Source organism: Centruroides vittatus, unplaced genomic scaffold, assembly GCF_030686945.1.
Source record: "Centruroides vittatus isolate TY-2023 unplaced genomic scaffold, ASM3068694v2 contig_352, whole genome shotgun sequence".
Taxonomy (NCBI): domain Eukaryota; kingdom Metazoa; phylum Arthropoda; class Arachnida; order Scorpiones; family Buthidae; genus Centruroides; species Centruroides vittatus.
The window spans coordinates 776,640-794,021 of record NW_027122175.1 but is presented as its reverse complement, the minus strand read 5'-3'; the positions used below and the strand labels follow the sequence as shown (position 1 = coordinate 794,021).

Sequence of the window (17,382 nt, the reverse complement as noted above, 5' to 3'; positions counted from 1 at the left end):
CCTGTATCCTGAAAGATTTCTAGTTCGTTTTTGAGATTGTAGTACTTCTCGTGTTCCCTAGTATTCTTGATTTGTCTACCTCGACTACTTTAATAGAAACATCATAGTCCAATAATTCGGCACTTCGTTTGTCTTTAATAATCAGATTATGAAGAAAAACTTCATACTCGCTGACTTCGTACTCGTTTGTATCCTTGCCCAATTTTCACAACTTGGCGTTACGCAGTCATTGAAGCTACTGGGCATGGTTAAAAATTAAGACAGCGTAAGCACAATTATTCCATATATTACTGGTAAAGAATTTTGAGAGTCCTGCCACAAATAAGCTACGTATTGATTATTGACCATTTGTGACGTGCCATAACGAGCAAAAATAAAAAAAAAAAAAAAAAAACTAATAAGTAGGTTTAAAATTAATAAATACAAATGTATTCTGACAGTTTATGAGTTAATTATACTTTCTATTTGCAAAATTTCCTCAACCTTAACGTAAAATAAGAAAAAAGTGAATTTTTAAGAAATTTGCGGGATTTCCCGGGTTAAAAAAACAACCGGGATCCCGGGATCCCGTTTGAGAAACCCTAGCAGCAGCGTTGTAACGAGGTATTATATCTTTCGTTTCTATAGGCGTTCGCTCGCTTTCCGGCGGACTCGTGAAGCCGAAGATTAGTGGACAGAAAGTCGGGCCGTGCGAAGGTTCGTATCATTTCCTATATTTTAAACATCTTAGCTAGTATTTATCAATCATCAATACCATCTCATCTCTTTTTCGCCCTTTATCAAATATACTGGGAGCGTTAATCGTATAAAAGTCACATTCATTACTTTCGTCTGTTGGTGGCTTCCTTGAATCCAATTCGCCTAAGTTTCCATCCAACATGATTTATGGAACTTTCTCACAATATTCCAATTAGGGATTGCAATCCAGCAGTGTTTTCAATCTAGCTGGATTTTTGCTACACCAAAATCATTCCAGCTGGATCCAGCGCGGATGTATTTTAGGTGCAATAAAGTGTTATCTGTCTATCTATCTATCCAGCAATTTATGTTTTTTTTTTTTTAATTTTAAATACGTAAGAAGTTTTTGTTATTTAGACTGGTCACTATAAATCAGTAAAACTTTTTTACACATTTAGGTAGTAAACTTAACTTTGGTTCGGTTTAACATTTGAGATAGAAATAATTAACTTTAAATGTTTAGTTAGATTATAATTATAATGTAATATTTAAGTTAAATAATAGCAAAGGTAATTCTACTAATTAATTTATATTAATATATTATAATAATGTAGGGACGGATAATCAGTGGCTAAGTGGCTATCGGTCTTACCAGTTTTCTTATATAGGTTATACATATTAGTCTGTAGTTATTTAAAAGTATATAGAAACTATGTACTGGAAGTAGAATAAGTTAAATAAACTACATCTTTATCAATCCAGCAAAATTTAATAAAATAATAACGTTTTCAATCGTTTTTAACGATCTTCCTCGGTTACAAAAAAATAGAACATTAAATATAGAACATAAAATGTGTTCGGAATAAATATAAAAATTAATGGTAAACGTCCAAGCGGACAAAATATAGATAAATAAACAAAATAAATAGCGAAAAGGAATATATATATATATATAAGATATAACGACGAAATCAGCAGGGTCCATTAATAACATTAATTAATTAATGTAAAAGGATCTCCACGCGGTAGACAATGAGTCCGCATTTCTATGGTTTATACAACCAGTTGTCATGTGCGCCTTGCAGATTTCCAATCTCTCAAGATGTTTGGCCGTTTGCCTAATCGTCGTCGTTTTTATAATTGCCGCTTGATCGATCCCATTAGACGTTAACATCCAACTGTCTTGCGTATGATGCCAACGCAGTGTTGTCAAGGTTCTTATTGATTGTATATTTGTGCTCCTTGAGCCTTTGTTTTAAACTGCGCATCGTTGCACCCACATAAACAAGCTTGGAATTGAAACGTTGTTCGTGTAAAGGCATCGAATATATTCCCGTTGTTGAATTCCGATCCTCTTTCTTTTTATCGTTTCTTAAAAGTTTGAAAACAGTGGGATTACGTCGGTATACAATGCGAAAATTATTAGACCTGGCAGTACATCCAGTGGCGTAGCGAGGGGGGTGCAAGGGGGTGTATCATGCCCCGGGCGCAACTCGCAGAGGGGCGCCCAAATGGTCTCTAAGACAAACTATATGTGTTTCTGGAGGGGGAGAGGGGCGCCAATAAAGTGTCGGGCGCCAGTTATGTTCGCTACGCCACTGAGTACATCTATGTATCTTGTTTAAAAATGGAATGTAATTAAGCACTATTCTTTTTATATTTATTCCGAACACATTTTATGTACTATAGTTAATGTTGTATTTTTTTGTAACTGAGGAAGATCGTTAAAAACGATTGAATATGTTATTATTTTATTAAATTTTGCTGGATTGATAAAGGTATAGTTTATTTATAAGTAATTTAATTATTAGTGTTAGTAAAGTAGTGAGTAAGTAATTAATAGCAGTCTAGTAGTTAGCAAAGCGGCAACGCCGACAACGTAGATTTTTGCGCCATTATTTAGAAAGTTAATTGAGTATTTGCGGATCCAACAGGCCGAAGAATGCGCTGGATCCAGCTAGATTGCTGGATGAGGGATCCAGCAATTGCAATCCCTAATTCCAATACTTCATTTCAGATTCCTGCTTCCATTCGTTTATATTCCAGCTGAGAACTTTTAGAGTATTGTGCTTACTCCTAAAAAAGAATTCCTAATAACACAACCATCCTCATCTTTATCCTTGCCTATCTTGCGAAAGTTTTCACTTATCACCATCTTTGAACTATGCAATTTTTCCCTCTTTTCTGACTTGTTTTAAATTATTCATCTGTCCTTTTCTCTTCTCCCTACATTCTACGGAAAAATCCTCCCTTATGGCACAGCCTTCTTCCAATCCGAGACATTAAGTTTATCACAATTACTTTTCCAACTTTTCAATATTTCTCTTTTCGCTTCCAAAGAAATGCAGGTAACCAAAACTATCGTATTATTTCTGCTATTTTTTGTAAGTCTAACGCAGCCAAGAATGACATTCGATAAACCGGCCACTTCTCTAATTAACTTACATACTGTATCTAATAAATTTTCCCTTTCATTCGTCTCCACATTAAATAATATTATACGCTTTTAATTTAAGAAACTTATCCATTATAAAAGCCAACTTCCAAGACTTAATTACAGTAAATGTGACTCCACAGAAAACACTCTAACAGCCGCGGCAACTGTACGCCCCTCCCCCGCATCCCTATAGTATTGAGACGTATAGAATTGGAATTACAGCAGATGTGTTAAATAATTCAGGGTTGTTACGTTATTATAATATTGTTAAGCCTGATTTTGGTATGGTAGGCGGATAATACTGCCTGTAATTTCTTTTACTCTTTCTGTGCCGTGGACACAAAGCTGTAATAAATAAAAACTAATAAAGATAACACAACACCACGCGACACGCCGAAAAAAATATTAAATCGAAATTCGTAGCCAGGTTTTTGATGAACGAATAATAGCAAAACCAGTAAAATGCAGAAATAGAGTAATGTTAAGTAGCGATAACCATCCAATTTTTTATATTAGGTTTTTCATATTGAAATAAGCAATTAACTGATTATGGCGCGCGTCACGCGCTTCGGACGCGCCGCGCAACAATACTTATTATCTATTGTTGCGTTAACAATAAATGCTTCTACTTTTCGCCATTGTCAAACCGAATTTAGCAAATTGTCGAAGAGTTTATTCGATGGCATTTCATTTAGTGCAAAATAGTTGTTTAAATATGAATACAATAAGTAAGTTTACCTATTCTGTTATATATCCTATAAATATCTAATTATATTTATTAAATGACCGCAGGTAGCTAATATAAATGAAAATATTCTCTTGTAAACTACGATAAATACCTTTGATACATTTTTTCATTTCAATGAGTTGATTGAAAGCAGAAAATGACCTACTGCCATTAGTTACATTTAATAATTATAAACTTACTATTTACAGATATTGAAATGCTTTTGTATCGAAACTATTTTCCGGTACGAAGATGGTTTCTACGTAACGTATGATTATCAGGTAAATAAAAAGAGAAATTCTAAAACTGTAAGTATTATTCACACAACAACGAAGACAGAAATTAAAATAAATCAATCAATGTTAAGTTAATCACGTAAAATTTTATGAAACAAAAGATAAAGATTCAAAATTGCAATATTTAAGTTAGAAAAAGTATTTGCCAAATACAGAACCTTAGAATGAATTAAAACATATCACTCTGTTAATAATAATGTTTCAATGGATAACTTGAATATCAAACTTGCACTGTTTCTCGTCGCTTATTTAACACAGAGACTCCTTAATATTTATAAAAATTTCAATAATTTAAAATTTAAACACCTTAGCTGCAGTTTTGGTTGAATGTCTTTCGTTTTACAAGGCATTCGCTCGCCTTCCGGCGGTCTCGTGAAGAGAAGACGAAGATTGGTGGATGCCAAGTCGAGCCGCGCAGAAGTAAGTATCTTTCCAGTAATTTCTACGAACTTTGCGACAGTTTTCGCTAAATGTTCTTCGTTTTTACAGGCATTCGCTCGCTTTCTGGCGGTCTCGCGAAGAGAAGACGAAGATTGGTGGATGCCAAGTCGAGCCGCGCAGAAGTAAGTATCTTTCCAGTAATTTCTACGAACTTTGCGACAGTTTTCGCTAAATGTTCTTCGTTTTTACAGGCATTCGCTCGCTTTCTGGCGGTCATGTGAACAGAAGACAGAGATTGGTGGATGCTAAATCGAGCCGCGCAAAGGTATGTCTATAAATTTTTTTCGTTTTTGTAGGCATGCGCTCTTGTCTTGGCGTTTTTCTGAAGTCAAGATTAAGATTCGTGGAGGTGAAGCTTTTCCGGGCGAAGCTTCGTTTGCTTTTTTTTGTATTGTTAACATTTTTGGAGCAATTTTTATAAAAAAGTTTCTTTTATTTGAATTTACATGGTCATTGCTTTTATAGCGGAATCAATAGTATTTTTGAAATTTTTTAATTGTATGAAAGTTACGAATAAATTTTAGCGTGTATATTTATTTGAATGTTGATTTATTTATTAGAATTATTCACGTGTAAAATGTAGAACTTTTTTAAATATTTGATAAATGAAAAACTCTTTATATTTTATCGGAATATAAGTTCTGTGAATTATTATTTGTTATAAATATCACTGTAAGTTGTTTAGGATTATTTAGACATGTATGTGTGTATATGAGAACAAGTAGAAAAATGCAGTATAATCGAAATAATTATGTCAATTATTATCGCAGTAATGAAAATGATAAACGGTACTAATTTCACCAATTTCTTTTGTTTCAATGCAACCCATCGTCGCAAAATCCCTTTCGATAACATCGACAATTAAACCATTATGTAATTTGTTCGTCTCATTTATTATTTACATATCATGCACTATTGCTGCAAATGACACCACTTTTTCTCCCTGGTTTGCGTCACTCGTTATGTCGAGTGCTCGCTAGATGCTTCGATCACACTATGTGCTTTCTTGCTTAGTGTTTAAATCTATTGTAAAGGTTACACAGATAGTTTTTGTAAGCATACGTTGATTGAAAATAATAGGTATTTTACTTAAACAGATCAAGAATGACGAACTTCTGCAGATAGAAGTAATCTAATAACTGATAATTTGGTCTCATTTTATGAATGATTTTGCGTAAAATAATTAAAGAATACAACATTTAAAAAAGTTTTATTTTTTATATACTTTTATAATGTTTCAATAGTTTATGGTTGCCATACATTGCTAAAATTATCTGTTAAATTTAATATAAATACAATCTCAGCATATTGCTTGTTATCTTTTTTAAAATTTCTTTTACTATAAAAGTAATATTTATTACCGAAATATTTACACTTATGAAGATGAAAAGTCATTTTATATAATCGACGTGCGATTAATTAAAAAAATTTTTCACGATTCATCACGGTTAATGAATGCAATTACTAAATTTTGTCTTGAGTAAAAACTAACATTTATTTATTTATTTATTATTTTAAAAGTTCGCTTATTCGAAATAAAATTACTGAATATTGCTTTAGGTGTTGGAGTTATGGATGCATGGTTCCGTAACTGATGGTTTCGACAGTTTGAACGGAGGTAATTTTCAACTTCTCCTTTTTCCTACAAAATATTTGTTATATTTATTTTAATAAACTAAATATATATAACTTCACTCAAATAGAATATGTTAAAACCAACACTTAAAAGCATTCAACTTAATATAATACAATTGAACAAAACTTTACTATTTTTACTTTTCCCGCTTGTTACCTATATAACACGTTAAAGTATTGTAATCGTGTCAAATTTGACTCTCCGATTTTTTGACGAATTTCCACGTTTTGAGACCCCTAAACCCCCCAAAAAAGAAAATCCAGCAACGAGTTACTTAACTTTCCCGGCAACATTTAAAATTTTGATGGCGCCATCCTTATACTCGAATCCTTAATTTAGTGTATTTTACTACTTGAAATGTTTATAAAACGAATTTTAAATCGTGTCGTCATATAAATAACAAATTTTTAATAAATTATTCATGCACTTAACGAGTACTTTTTTTGTTCTGCTTTGGTGATTTCAATCTACAATTTTTATGAAAGTAATAAAGAAAATGAATGTTTTTGATTATTTATTATAGAAGTTATTTTATAATATTAAATTACGAGTACTTACTTGCTGAATATATTACAAAAGTTACTAGTTAACATCTCACTTTCTTCTATGGTTTGTGGCAGATGTTTACCTTTTGTTTCTGGTAGCCACAAAGTCAATATTGCCGACAGGAAACTGATAATTCCAACAACAATTAGAGGCAACATATGAGATATTGATGACTAAATGAAATAAGAAGATAATTTTATGTATTAAATTTGTATTTGTATGTAAATATGTTATATATAATTAACATACCAACATGAGAAGGTAGGGTGAACCTATACTAGCAGCACTTGCTACCAGTGACGAAGCTGAGAGGGCGGAATTTCGTAATACAGTAGGAAACAATTCGGAACCGTAAACGTAAACGCTGGCCCATGCCCCCGCAATACAGAATTTTCCAATATTTGTTAAAGTAACGATGAGCCATATGTAATCTAACAAGAATACTTAACATATCAGTAAAATGTAGTCGATTTTACGGTAAGTAAAAGAAAAAAACGGTTTAAAAATATATATTTGACACATTATTTTATGATAATTTAATGAGGGATAAGGATAAAAGTAAAATTTGATTCCACGTTCAATATCAAAAAAACTCTTAAATAATTCGTGTAAATTTATTTTGTGATGTCATTTTTTAACTGTAAAACTGCATTTCATTTCATGCATCTCAGTATATTTAAATAGTATAGTAATTATTAATACAGTAGGCTATTAAATTTTTAAAATTTTTCATACCCAGTAATTTTATACGTGTATCAGTATAGTACGACAAAATTTTTAATCGAGAGACCTCGTGAAGACCTATTAACCAGAAGAAATTCTACTTAAAGAATTTATTCTATTCTAAAGATAGCCTTAAGGTACTGTACGTTGAGAAGACGATAGCCTGGAAGTGTGGTTCAATAGATGAGTCATGTTCAGTATGGCAGAATTCTTATGCTGAGAGTTAGCTATTACTCTTGTCCTCCCACTGCTACAAGTTTAAACCGTATAAGACTTGTCCTTAACTTTGTACACGCCTATGAAAGCTATGGATCGCTGAATACTAATAAGTAGGCTAACTAATAAGGCTATATTTGTAACCGAACGCAACTGTATGCATGCAGTTATGACTTGACTCATAAGCCAGGGATGGGCAACCTTTTTCTATCTAAAGGCCGCATTTTAAGACTTTTGAACTGACACGGGCCGCATCAAGAGAAAGAGAAAAAAAAATGTTGGTAAATCAGAATTATTTATTCATATATACAGTAGCGAACCGAAAATCGGAATCAATTGGGAACTGGGGTTGTTCAGATTAATAATTTGTTCGGATTACCGATTATGTACGAAAAAATACATTAACCTGTCCGATGTTCAAATTTTTCTCCGTTGCGTGTCACTTCGTGTTGAATTTTTCTCCGTTGCGTGTCGCTTCGTGTTGAATTTTCGTCGATTTTAAGCCAAACGAAAATTTTTATAATAATAATCGAGGCTATCGTATCGTTAAAAATTATTTCTGCATTTTGTACAAACAAAATAAATATATTGAAGAATATAAAAACATGAAAATTATACTTTAGAAGTAAATTTGGTATCAAAAACGTTCGATTCAGCACGACACAGTCGACTGAAAATCGTTCCGATTACCGGCGATTCCGATTACTGGGGTTCCGATTAACGAGTCTCTACTGTAATTATAATTAGCAAAGGTATACTTAATTTAGCTTCTGGAACTGATGTGAACGTAATATATTGGAAATATTTGGTTAAATATTTGTCACTGCTAGTTATAAATTAGTTTCGATGTGTCTGTTAGCCGGTTTCTTGTTTTAATTTTTACTAAATTCATTGAGGGAAAAACTATTCACGTACATAGGTTGTAGAAAATAACGTTTGAATTTTTGCTGCATACTTCCTTAAGCTGGGAAATTGATATATTTATTCACATTTTATGCGTCGCGGGCCGCAAAATATATGAATGCGGGCCGCATGCAGCTCGAGGGCCGCAGGTTGCCCATCCCTGTCATAAGCAGTAAGTGCACTTCGTACTGAAACAGTGTATAAACATAGTATGTATTTCACTCTTCCCCCTCCCCACTTAGACTATGCCTATGACGACAAGTCGATCGCGACACATTTTTACGATAAAAAGTAGATCTTATGTGCACAAAAGTTGGCCACCCCTGGACTAGAACTGACTGAATTTTACTTCTTTTTGTAACATATTTTTAACAGAGATAAACTGAAAAGAGGAGCAAGAACTTTGATTATTACAATATAACCAATTATTCATGTAATTTATTTATAACAATATTTAATTTTTTCCTTCGCATATTTGCTCTGTTGCAGACTTAAAATCGTTTTGAAATTAATGACAGCAATTATTAATTTTATAACCTTGATTATAACCTTGTTAATTTAATTTATTTTCAGCAAACCTTGCTTACAATACAAGAAAAAGATTAAAATTTTCGCAACTGTTTCCATAATTTTCTGAGAATAAAGTAACTTGTCTTCTTAAAATTTATAGTTAGGCATAAGCAATTTTAATTTGTATTTATTCTGTAATACCGTGTATATTAAATTTCAATGAAGAGAAATCATCTTTACAAGATGATTTTACCAATCTCATAAACTAATTTGAATAATTAGATATTGAAAGTATGCTTACCTTGATTTATAAATGCGATACAAAGGCAAGATAATCCTCCAACTCCCAAGGTTATAAACATGGACCACATTCTACCTACTTTCTCCATGACTATCCAAGAAAATACAATGCCAGGTACATCTACAGCAGTGGATATAGCGCACCCTAAATACAGGTTGATGTCGAGAAGAGAAACTCCAAATGTAAATACAGGATAACAAAAACATATCACGGCCCAATCGAAAGTAAGAATAATGAAGTTTTTTTTCATAACAGGATATTTAAGGAGATCTAAATACGATGGTTCAGCCATTTCGTCTTCCTGTATGAATAAGGATTGTTTCAATTGTAATAATTAAAAATTTAAACTGCTGTTAGGATTTATGTTAGAAAAATATGAGATTAACCACTATTATTTGGCGTAACTTCTTAGTCTAATCTATGTAAAAACATGTACGGGGTGGTTCTAAGAATATGAGGGATTTAAAATTGATTTAAGACTGATTCAAAGGTATCTAGAGGCTTAGAAGAGATCAAGAGGAGCAACTATCTATCCTGAGAATTGCTTTTTATTTCAGTAGTCTTCTTTGACTTTTTCGAAAAATTTTATAAGGAAAATTGTATTTTTGTATGAATAAAATTACTTTAATAGTTTTGACGAGATGGCCCCAAGACAAGCCGCACACAGATGCAGGATTATTTGGAAGATCATGTTTTCACGATAATTGGAGTATTCTCTTTATAGGTGTTTATTATTTACTATCATAAAAATAGAGGAGGATAAGATACAAATATTTAAAAACGTGTTTAAGGAACTATTTTAATGAATCAATTGGTTGATTACTTGATCATATTTTGCCTCGAGACTCCTTTATTTGATTACCGTTGAAACCTTTAAAACATTGACCCTAAACATAGCACTGATCTGGTTATTAATGACATCAGCTCATTAAACTGTAAGAAATTTGATTACACGAAACGTGTTGACATTTATGAGGAAATAAGAATATTATCATTTAATTTTTGCAGTTACTCCAACCTTTCTGCTCTTGTAACATAGATGAGTCTTCAAGAAATTCGGTCCGATATTTTTCTTATTATACTTTGCTATTTTCTGCACAATTTCTTCAGCTTCTTCATAACGATTCTGACTGACTAACCATCTTGGAGACTCTGGAATAAAACTAATAACAAAATACAGAATATTACAAGATAGAAATTAAGGTAATGTATATGATAATACTGTATCCATATTATATAACTTACAAAAAATAGATAAAGAGCAAAAGAAGAGGAAACGAAGTGGCTAGAGATATAGGAAACCATTCCTGCAAACCGTATGCAATTCCAGAGGTTATAACTAACCCAACAGAAAAGCATACGCTACTTAGCATCCCATCTCTTGTTCGTTTCTCCACAGATATAATTTCCATAGCTAGAATACACGGTTATTTTTATTCATACTAATAAGAAAATTATTGAATTTTTTAAAAATCAGATAATGATTAAAGGTACCTATTACAAATTGTAACTGGAAGAATGCAGGAAATGCCATGCCCGTTATGAAACGATACACAATATATGCTATGTAATTTGGAGGAAAACATGATATTATACTTATTGCTGCGTAAAAAATACAGCTGGAAATATAGCCTATTTTTCTACCCCATCTGCAATAAATAAAACTGTTATTATAATATTGCTATATATGCGTAGTAAATATATATATAGGCCTAATATTAAATTGCAATTTATACCTTGAAACACAATGATACTATAAATATAAGAATTGTGTACGATAAAACGATTATAAACTTCTACATCTTCGATGATGAATGTTTAGTTTACAGAATTATATAAAAACCTATAAATCATATAAATATACTCTACTGTACTTAATTTATAGACTATATATTGTTATTAAACATAAAAATATATACTTTTTATGCATAAATTGTGTGCATTTATACAAATTATATAAAGACAGGCTTATAATCTAAATTTACTCTAGTATAATTATGTAGTTAGTATGATTTCCGGGTGATTTTTAAATACCCCTATTCAACGCTGTCTACGGAAATATTTAGCGGTCCAAATGCAACCAAAAGTATGACGACATTTCAGGTTAAAAGATTAGTGCCAAAACTCACCACTAAAGCGCTTTTGATGCTCCTAGTAACCAGCAATATTTGACACTCGTGCGATACGGGGATTTTAGAAATACAGACTTTAATGCGGTTTCAATTATAAAGGTGTAAAAACTGAAGGCGATGAACAGTGCGATCAACAGCTGACTCTAAATGGTCCTCTGTGCTGCTTTTCGCAAGCAGCGTGAATTTTTTGACTTTTTTTGCCCTGCGAGCCGAATCCATATTTGGAAGAGGCTGAAAACAGGCTCACTCCAACTATGGATTCGGCCAGAACACAATAAGGTGGCCGGATAGGACTGGGCCCAACATATCCGGGTCAGACCACCCCGAAAAATTCCTGGGGTTTTACGACCGCCCGGATTCGATCCCGGTCTTTTAGAATAATTGCTTTATGGGCTGATCGGATGGCCTTTAGTTCCTCGGCCATCCGATCAGTCCTATCCAATACTGGCTTTCAAAGCTGCCAAATTTACAGCATGTTCGCTATAACACATTTTAAGTGTCTCCACTACCAAAAATCATACGGATTAAGATCCAATTTTCCATTTTACTCTCAAAAGAACTGAACTGAATCTTCATATTAAAAGTCCTTACAAGTTATATGTACAATAAAACCGGTTTAAAACGGAGTGTGATAATGACAGGTTTCCGTTTTATAGACTATAGAGGATTATGATTTTATAAACTAATTCTTCTAGAATAGAATTGAAGCAAAGAAAAAAAATGATACACTAACTCTTGAGTTAGTGTATCATTTTTTTCTTTATTAAAAGTGCCGTTTGCGGGCTTGCCGAAACTTTGGCCATAATCCGAGTCCGCAAGTAAAAGCATTAATTATGGTTAAAATTTAGTTGCTGTTACGCCAAAAAAATTCCATACATAGGTTATGTAAAGCAACTGTTTCCCAAAACTCTTCCGTTTCCGCAATAAGCAGGTTTCCGGTTTATAAAAGTATTTTATATAGGAAATCTCTTCGTTTCCAAGATTTATTTTCAGTTCTGTGAAGGTTTTATTTTTAATAAAATGACGATAAAAATATAATACCGCGATGGCAAGTGGCGACAGAAACCCTAGTCCGCTTGTTTTGACATTCAGCGTAAAATTGAATCACAAATCACACTTTAGGAAAAACAGAAGAATGTGTAGCCTCCTGCCTCACATACCTAGCGATTTCAATGACATTACGGACAGACAAGTAGGAAAGGACGTTGAGAACCGAAGGCAGTTTTACGCAATGTCGTCCAGTGTTTTTAGATTGGGGATGTTTTATCGACTGGCAAAAAATTTGAGGAATTTCTTGGGGTGATTTTTTTTTTACTTTTTGATCTTTTTTCAGTAGACTAAAACAAAAATTTTGACATGACAGAGCATGCGAAATACTGTGATAGCCGGAAGATGTAGGTTCGACCTTCAGAATTTTAGTTTAGTTTTGTTTTTTATGTGTAACATTATTATTTTACTGCATCATTAGCGTTATTATTACTACAGTAGAGAGTCGTTGATCGGATCAATTGGGGACTGGGGTTGTTCACATTAGTGATTTGTTCCGATTACCGATTATGTACGAAAAAATACATTTACCTGTCCGCTGTTCAAATTTTTCACCGTTGCGTGTCGCTTCGTGTTGAATTTTTCTCCGTTGCGTGTCGCTTCGCGTTGAACTTTCGTCGATTTTAAGCCAAACGAAAATTTTTATAATAATAATCAAGGCTATCGTATCGTTAAAAATTATTTCTTCATTTTGTACAAACAAAATAAATATATTGAAGAATATAAAAACATGAAAATTATACTTTAGAAGTAAATCTAGTATCAAAAACGTTCGATTCAGCACGACACAGTCCGACTGAAAATCGTTCCGATTACCGACGATTCCGATTACTGGGGTTCCGATTAACGACTCTCTACTCATGTACTGTATTACATTCCCTACGTTATAGAAATAAAAATTTTATTTAACAACGTCAAAGAGTTAAATCTACAGAGACTTGCTTTCTTTAAACGGGAAACGATGTCACAAATTTTAATCTCTTGTTTTATAAGCTTTAAACGATCGGAATTATAATAGTATTAATAACGTTATTAATTAACATAGCTGCACAATTAAATTTTTATTTAATGACTACAAGCTGTTTATTATGATATAATGTGGTATTTAAGATTGATATTAATTACAATGTTATGTGATAAAAATTCGAAATTTTATGCGTGAATAAAACATAAGACATGGTAAAAGATGTGCAAAGATTCAAAGACGAATATTTGAAATTATTAATAATAATTGCAGCTGTATCTTACGAATTAAGAACAGAAGTAAAGTTTATCACAAGTAATTTCAATGTATGAAGGAAAAAAGTATTCTTTGTTTATATAAGAAATAAAAAAATAAATAAGAATAAGCCAAGGAGAGAGCAAAATTTGAGTACTGGGAAGCATCAAGGAGCGAAAAATAAATAAACAAGGAATAGCAGGGTAGCATGATAAAGAGAGCATGAACTTGATGCTTTTCTTAAATTAAACAGACGATTCTGCTTATAAATTAATTAATTTAATTAATAAAGAAAATATTAGACATTAATTTTTAAGTATTATTTATATGTGTTTTTAGTTACTAACTAAAGTAAGAAAATAGGTTAGCTAAATTATCTATGTCAAATTAACAGTAAATATGTCAAAAATTCACAAGAGACTGAGTTAAATAAAATAAGTAAAACATATAAAAATACATTAATAAATTGATAATAAAATATTAGTTAAAGTATACTTTAATACAATTATAAAGGGAAACATCTGCCGACATTAAAAATTACGAGCATTTTTTATGTTTATAAGCAGTTTAAATTTCAATATTTAAACTGAAAATTAGTCATATTTTAAAGTTTTAATACTGAAAATCATAGAAATATTTTTAAAAAGTGTTATAGTATTAACTTAGGTCTTACTTATCTCCAACATAACCGAACCAAAGACTTCCAACAATTCCTCCAACATAATAAAGCGAAAGTGCTACAGTTGGCATCCAATCTTTATCACACACGACATCAAACTATTAAAATAATAAAATAGAACACATTAATAATTAAAATTCTTTACGTAAAAGGTAATAATAATATTACTATTATTTTTATAATTTACCTTTTCTATCAAACTGGTACGAAAGACAGAATGGTCGTAACTCCAACCGTGTTGACAATTTACCTTGGGCCAGTTTTCGTTGGGTACGAACGAACGATTTAGTAGTAATTGTGTATAATTTACATCATACATCTGACACTTGCTATGAGTTTCTACTCCACCCAACGTTTCTAAAGGCAAACTTAAATTTTTCTGTAAATCCAAAGGTAGATGCGATAACTCCGGAACGAAGCACCAGTAATCAGGAGTGCCGGATATGTATACGAAATTAAAAAAACCGAATGCAGTGCATATAAAACTCGGTGCCATTACAAACCAAAATATAATCTTTTGATATATCCCATAACCGTCCATAAGTGGTAAAATTTCGTCGAAATCCATTGTTCGATTTTGTAGACATTTATGACTTCGAGTGAAGTATGAAGTACAGTAAGTTAAAGAAGCAGTGTAATCGTCGAATAGCTACGTCATCTTGCCATTCACTATAAAAACTGCAGGTCTTATACTATACTTTTATGTAATTATAGTCATTAACTTTCGTTTCTTGTGTTCTTGGGAAACCAAAAGTTAAAATAAAACGTGAAAACAAACCTATACATTAAAATAATAATAATAATCCTTTACTTAACGATAGAACTGTTAACTGACCATTGGGCCGTATATTTTATTAACTCTAATAATCAGTTGCATATATACACAGGGTGACCAGAAAGCGAGTTAATTAACCGAACGGTTAAAACCGGTTTGTATCAGCTGCATCTACATTATTTGGCCTTCATTGGTTTACATTGGAAGTGATTGAAATCGCGAGTATAACATGCACCCGATTATGTCAATAACTGAATAAGTTATTGACATAAATGTGGATTCGAATATGGACCATTACGACGGAAGGATAACAGATTAAAAGATATAAACATCACCAATCATAGTGGCCGAAGCGCTGCCCAGCGGACATTTCGCGCACTAACAATTACAGTCCAATACTGTATTCTTAAACAAGTGTATTTCAACTCCGGTATATGCCTTAGAAAATTGGTCTGTTGTTACCGAAATCAGTTATATCGGAGTCTGTAAAATCGACGGTAAAAAAATTTAGATTCAAATAAATGAGCTATTTTTTATAAGGAGATAAATAATTTCATGTTAGCCATTATTCTGAAATTGGAGACGTAATTAAAACATAAACATAGTATGAAAGTATTCAAATACTTTAATCTTATTTTACTATTCATAGGGATACATTAAAAACCGTAAAGTCAATCCGTAAATTAATGTATTCGAAAGTTACTATTATACATGAATGTGATTTATGGATGGTATAAAGACCTATATATATGTACTGTATACTGATAGTTATTGCATTTTAATTAAAAACATTACATGTTCATCAAAATCCTAATTTAAAACAGCAATTTCATCACCAGTAGCCAAGCGGTTCTGTTCCCTGTTCCTCGTGGGTTCGCGCCTTGCCAGAATGGACTGGCTATGTGAGTTTTCCGGGTTTTCTTCACGTCTGCAACGCCTGAATAGGGGCCACTTGTCCAGTTATTTTTAAAAAGACCTTCAAGAAGACATCCCCCTAGGCAGATCGCCCAAGTGTTGCAATGCCAAGATAAATAATCATTATTGAAGAGAGCCACTGAAGGCCTTTTTTTAAGTATCATTGATTTGACCAGTCCAACAATGAGAACGCCCGGATGGTAAAGACAATGCCAAATATAAATCCAAAACGAAATGCCCATGAAAAATGGCTAAAGTTTGCTCGGGTCTCATGGAGTTGGCAGTGTTATCAGCAGTGGCGTGACATTTGATGATAGGGAAGCTGTGCTTCTGTGAGAAGCCGACTTTCAGGGGCAATCAGTTAATTGCGCGTCAGTGATGGTCTAGGTACATTCGTACGTGCGTGGTAGCGGAAGAGACAAAGATGACAAGTATCTGACAAAAACCGTTTATTTTAGCATAAAATAAACATACACTATATAAAATAGTTTGCTTTAGGACAATCAGCCGTTCGAACGTCCTAGGCGTCGATGTGGTTCTTTGATCGTCGATCGAAGGTGAACCCGGGACAGTGGCGTTGACAAGTCTGTAAAGCACGGGGAGACTTCGTCCGTTGGCGTCGGGGACACGATCTAAGTCCGAAGTGGCACGGGTTACAGGTTGGCACAATAGACGAGAAACTGCTTTTTTTTGCGCATCGACACACGGCGTTTCGGTTATTCGGAACATTAACCGAGTGCCAGGTGTCCTCGATTGTCGGAGAGATTATATCAATCTCCGTTCTTTCTTTCATCCATTTTGATTGGTCGTTCTTCCTCAATCACACTTCCCGAGTGGTTGGTCCCTCGTTACTAAACGTAACGAGACTCTTACCTGGAGCGCGAGGAAAGTCAAAATCGAAGATGAATTCGATCTTTCACCGATCATAGGACGACTTCCTTCCGCGATTTATAATTTCCATAAAAATTTTAAACAAATACTGGAAATGACAAATGAATAAACAATTTATGTATTTTAATTCTAAAATACAAATAATACATACATAATACAATTATAGAAAAACTTGTTTTTTTAAATATTTTCTATAAATTAACTCTATTCGGCGATTTTTTCCCGCAAAGTCGTTAATTACTTTATCATAAAAGTCACTCGTCGTTGATTCCATCAACGTATTTAAAAGTTCTTTTTCTATAGAAAGCAA

At 32.7% G+C, this 17,382-nt stretch overlaps 1 protein-coding gene across 1 annotated transcript; it reads right to left on the bottom strand.

Moving 5' to 3' along the window:
• Positions 1-6,077: 6,077 nt before the first annotated feature.
• LOC136974694 (carcinine transporter-like) lies at positions 6,078-15,059 on the bottom strand. Its single transcript, XM_067269635.1, has 9 exons — positions 14,679-15,059; positions 14,486-14,589; positions 10,909-11,063; positions 10,660-10,828; positions 10,433-10,577; positions 9,415-9,715; positions 7,011-7,192; positions 6,774-6,934; positions 6,078-6,221 (listed from the first exon to the last, which is right to left on the bottom strand). Exons 1-9 carry the CDS (start codon positions 15,057-15,059, stop codon positions 6,149-6,151), a joined length of 1,671 nt encoding a protein of 556 aa, XP_067125736.1. The 3' UTR covers positions 6,078-6,148.
• Between the last annotated feature and the right edge of the window lie 2,323 nt (positions 15,060-17,382).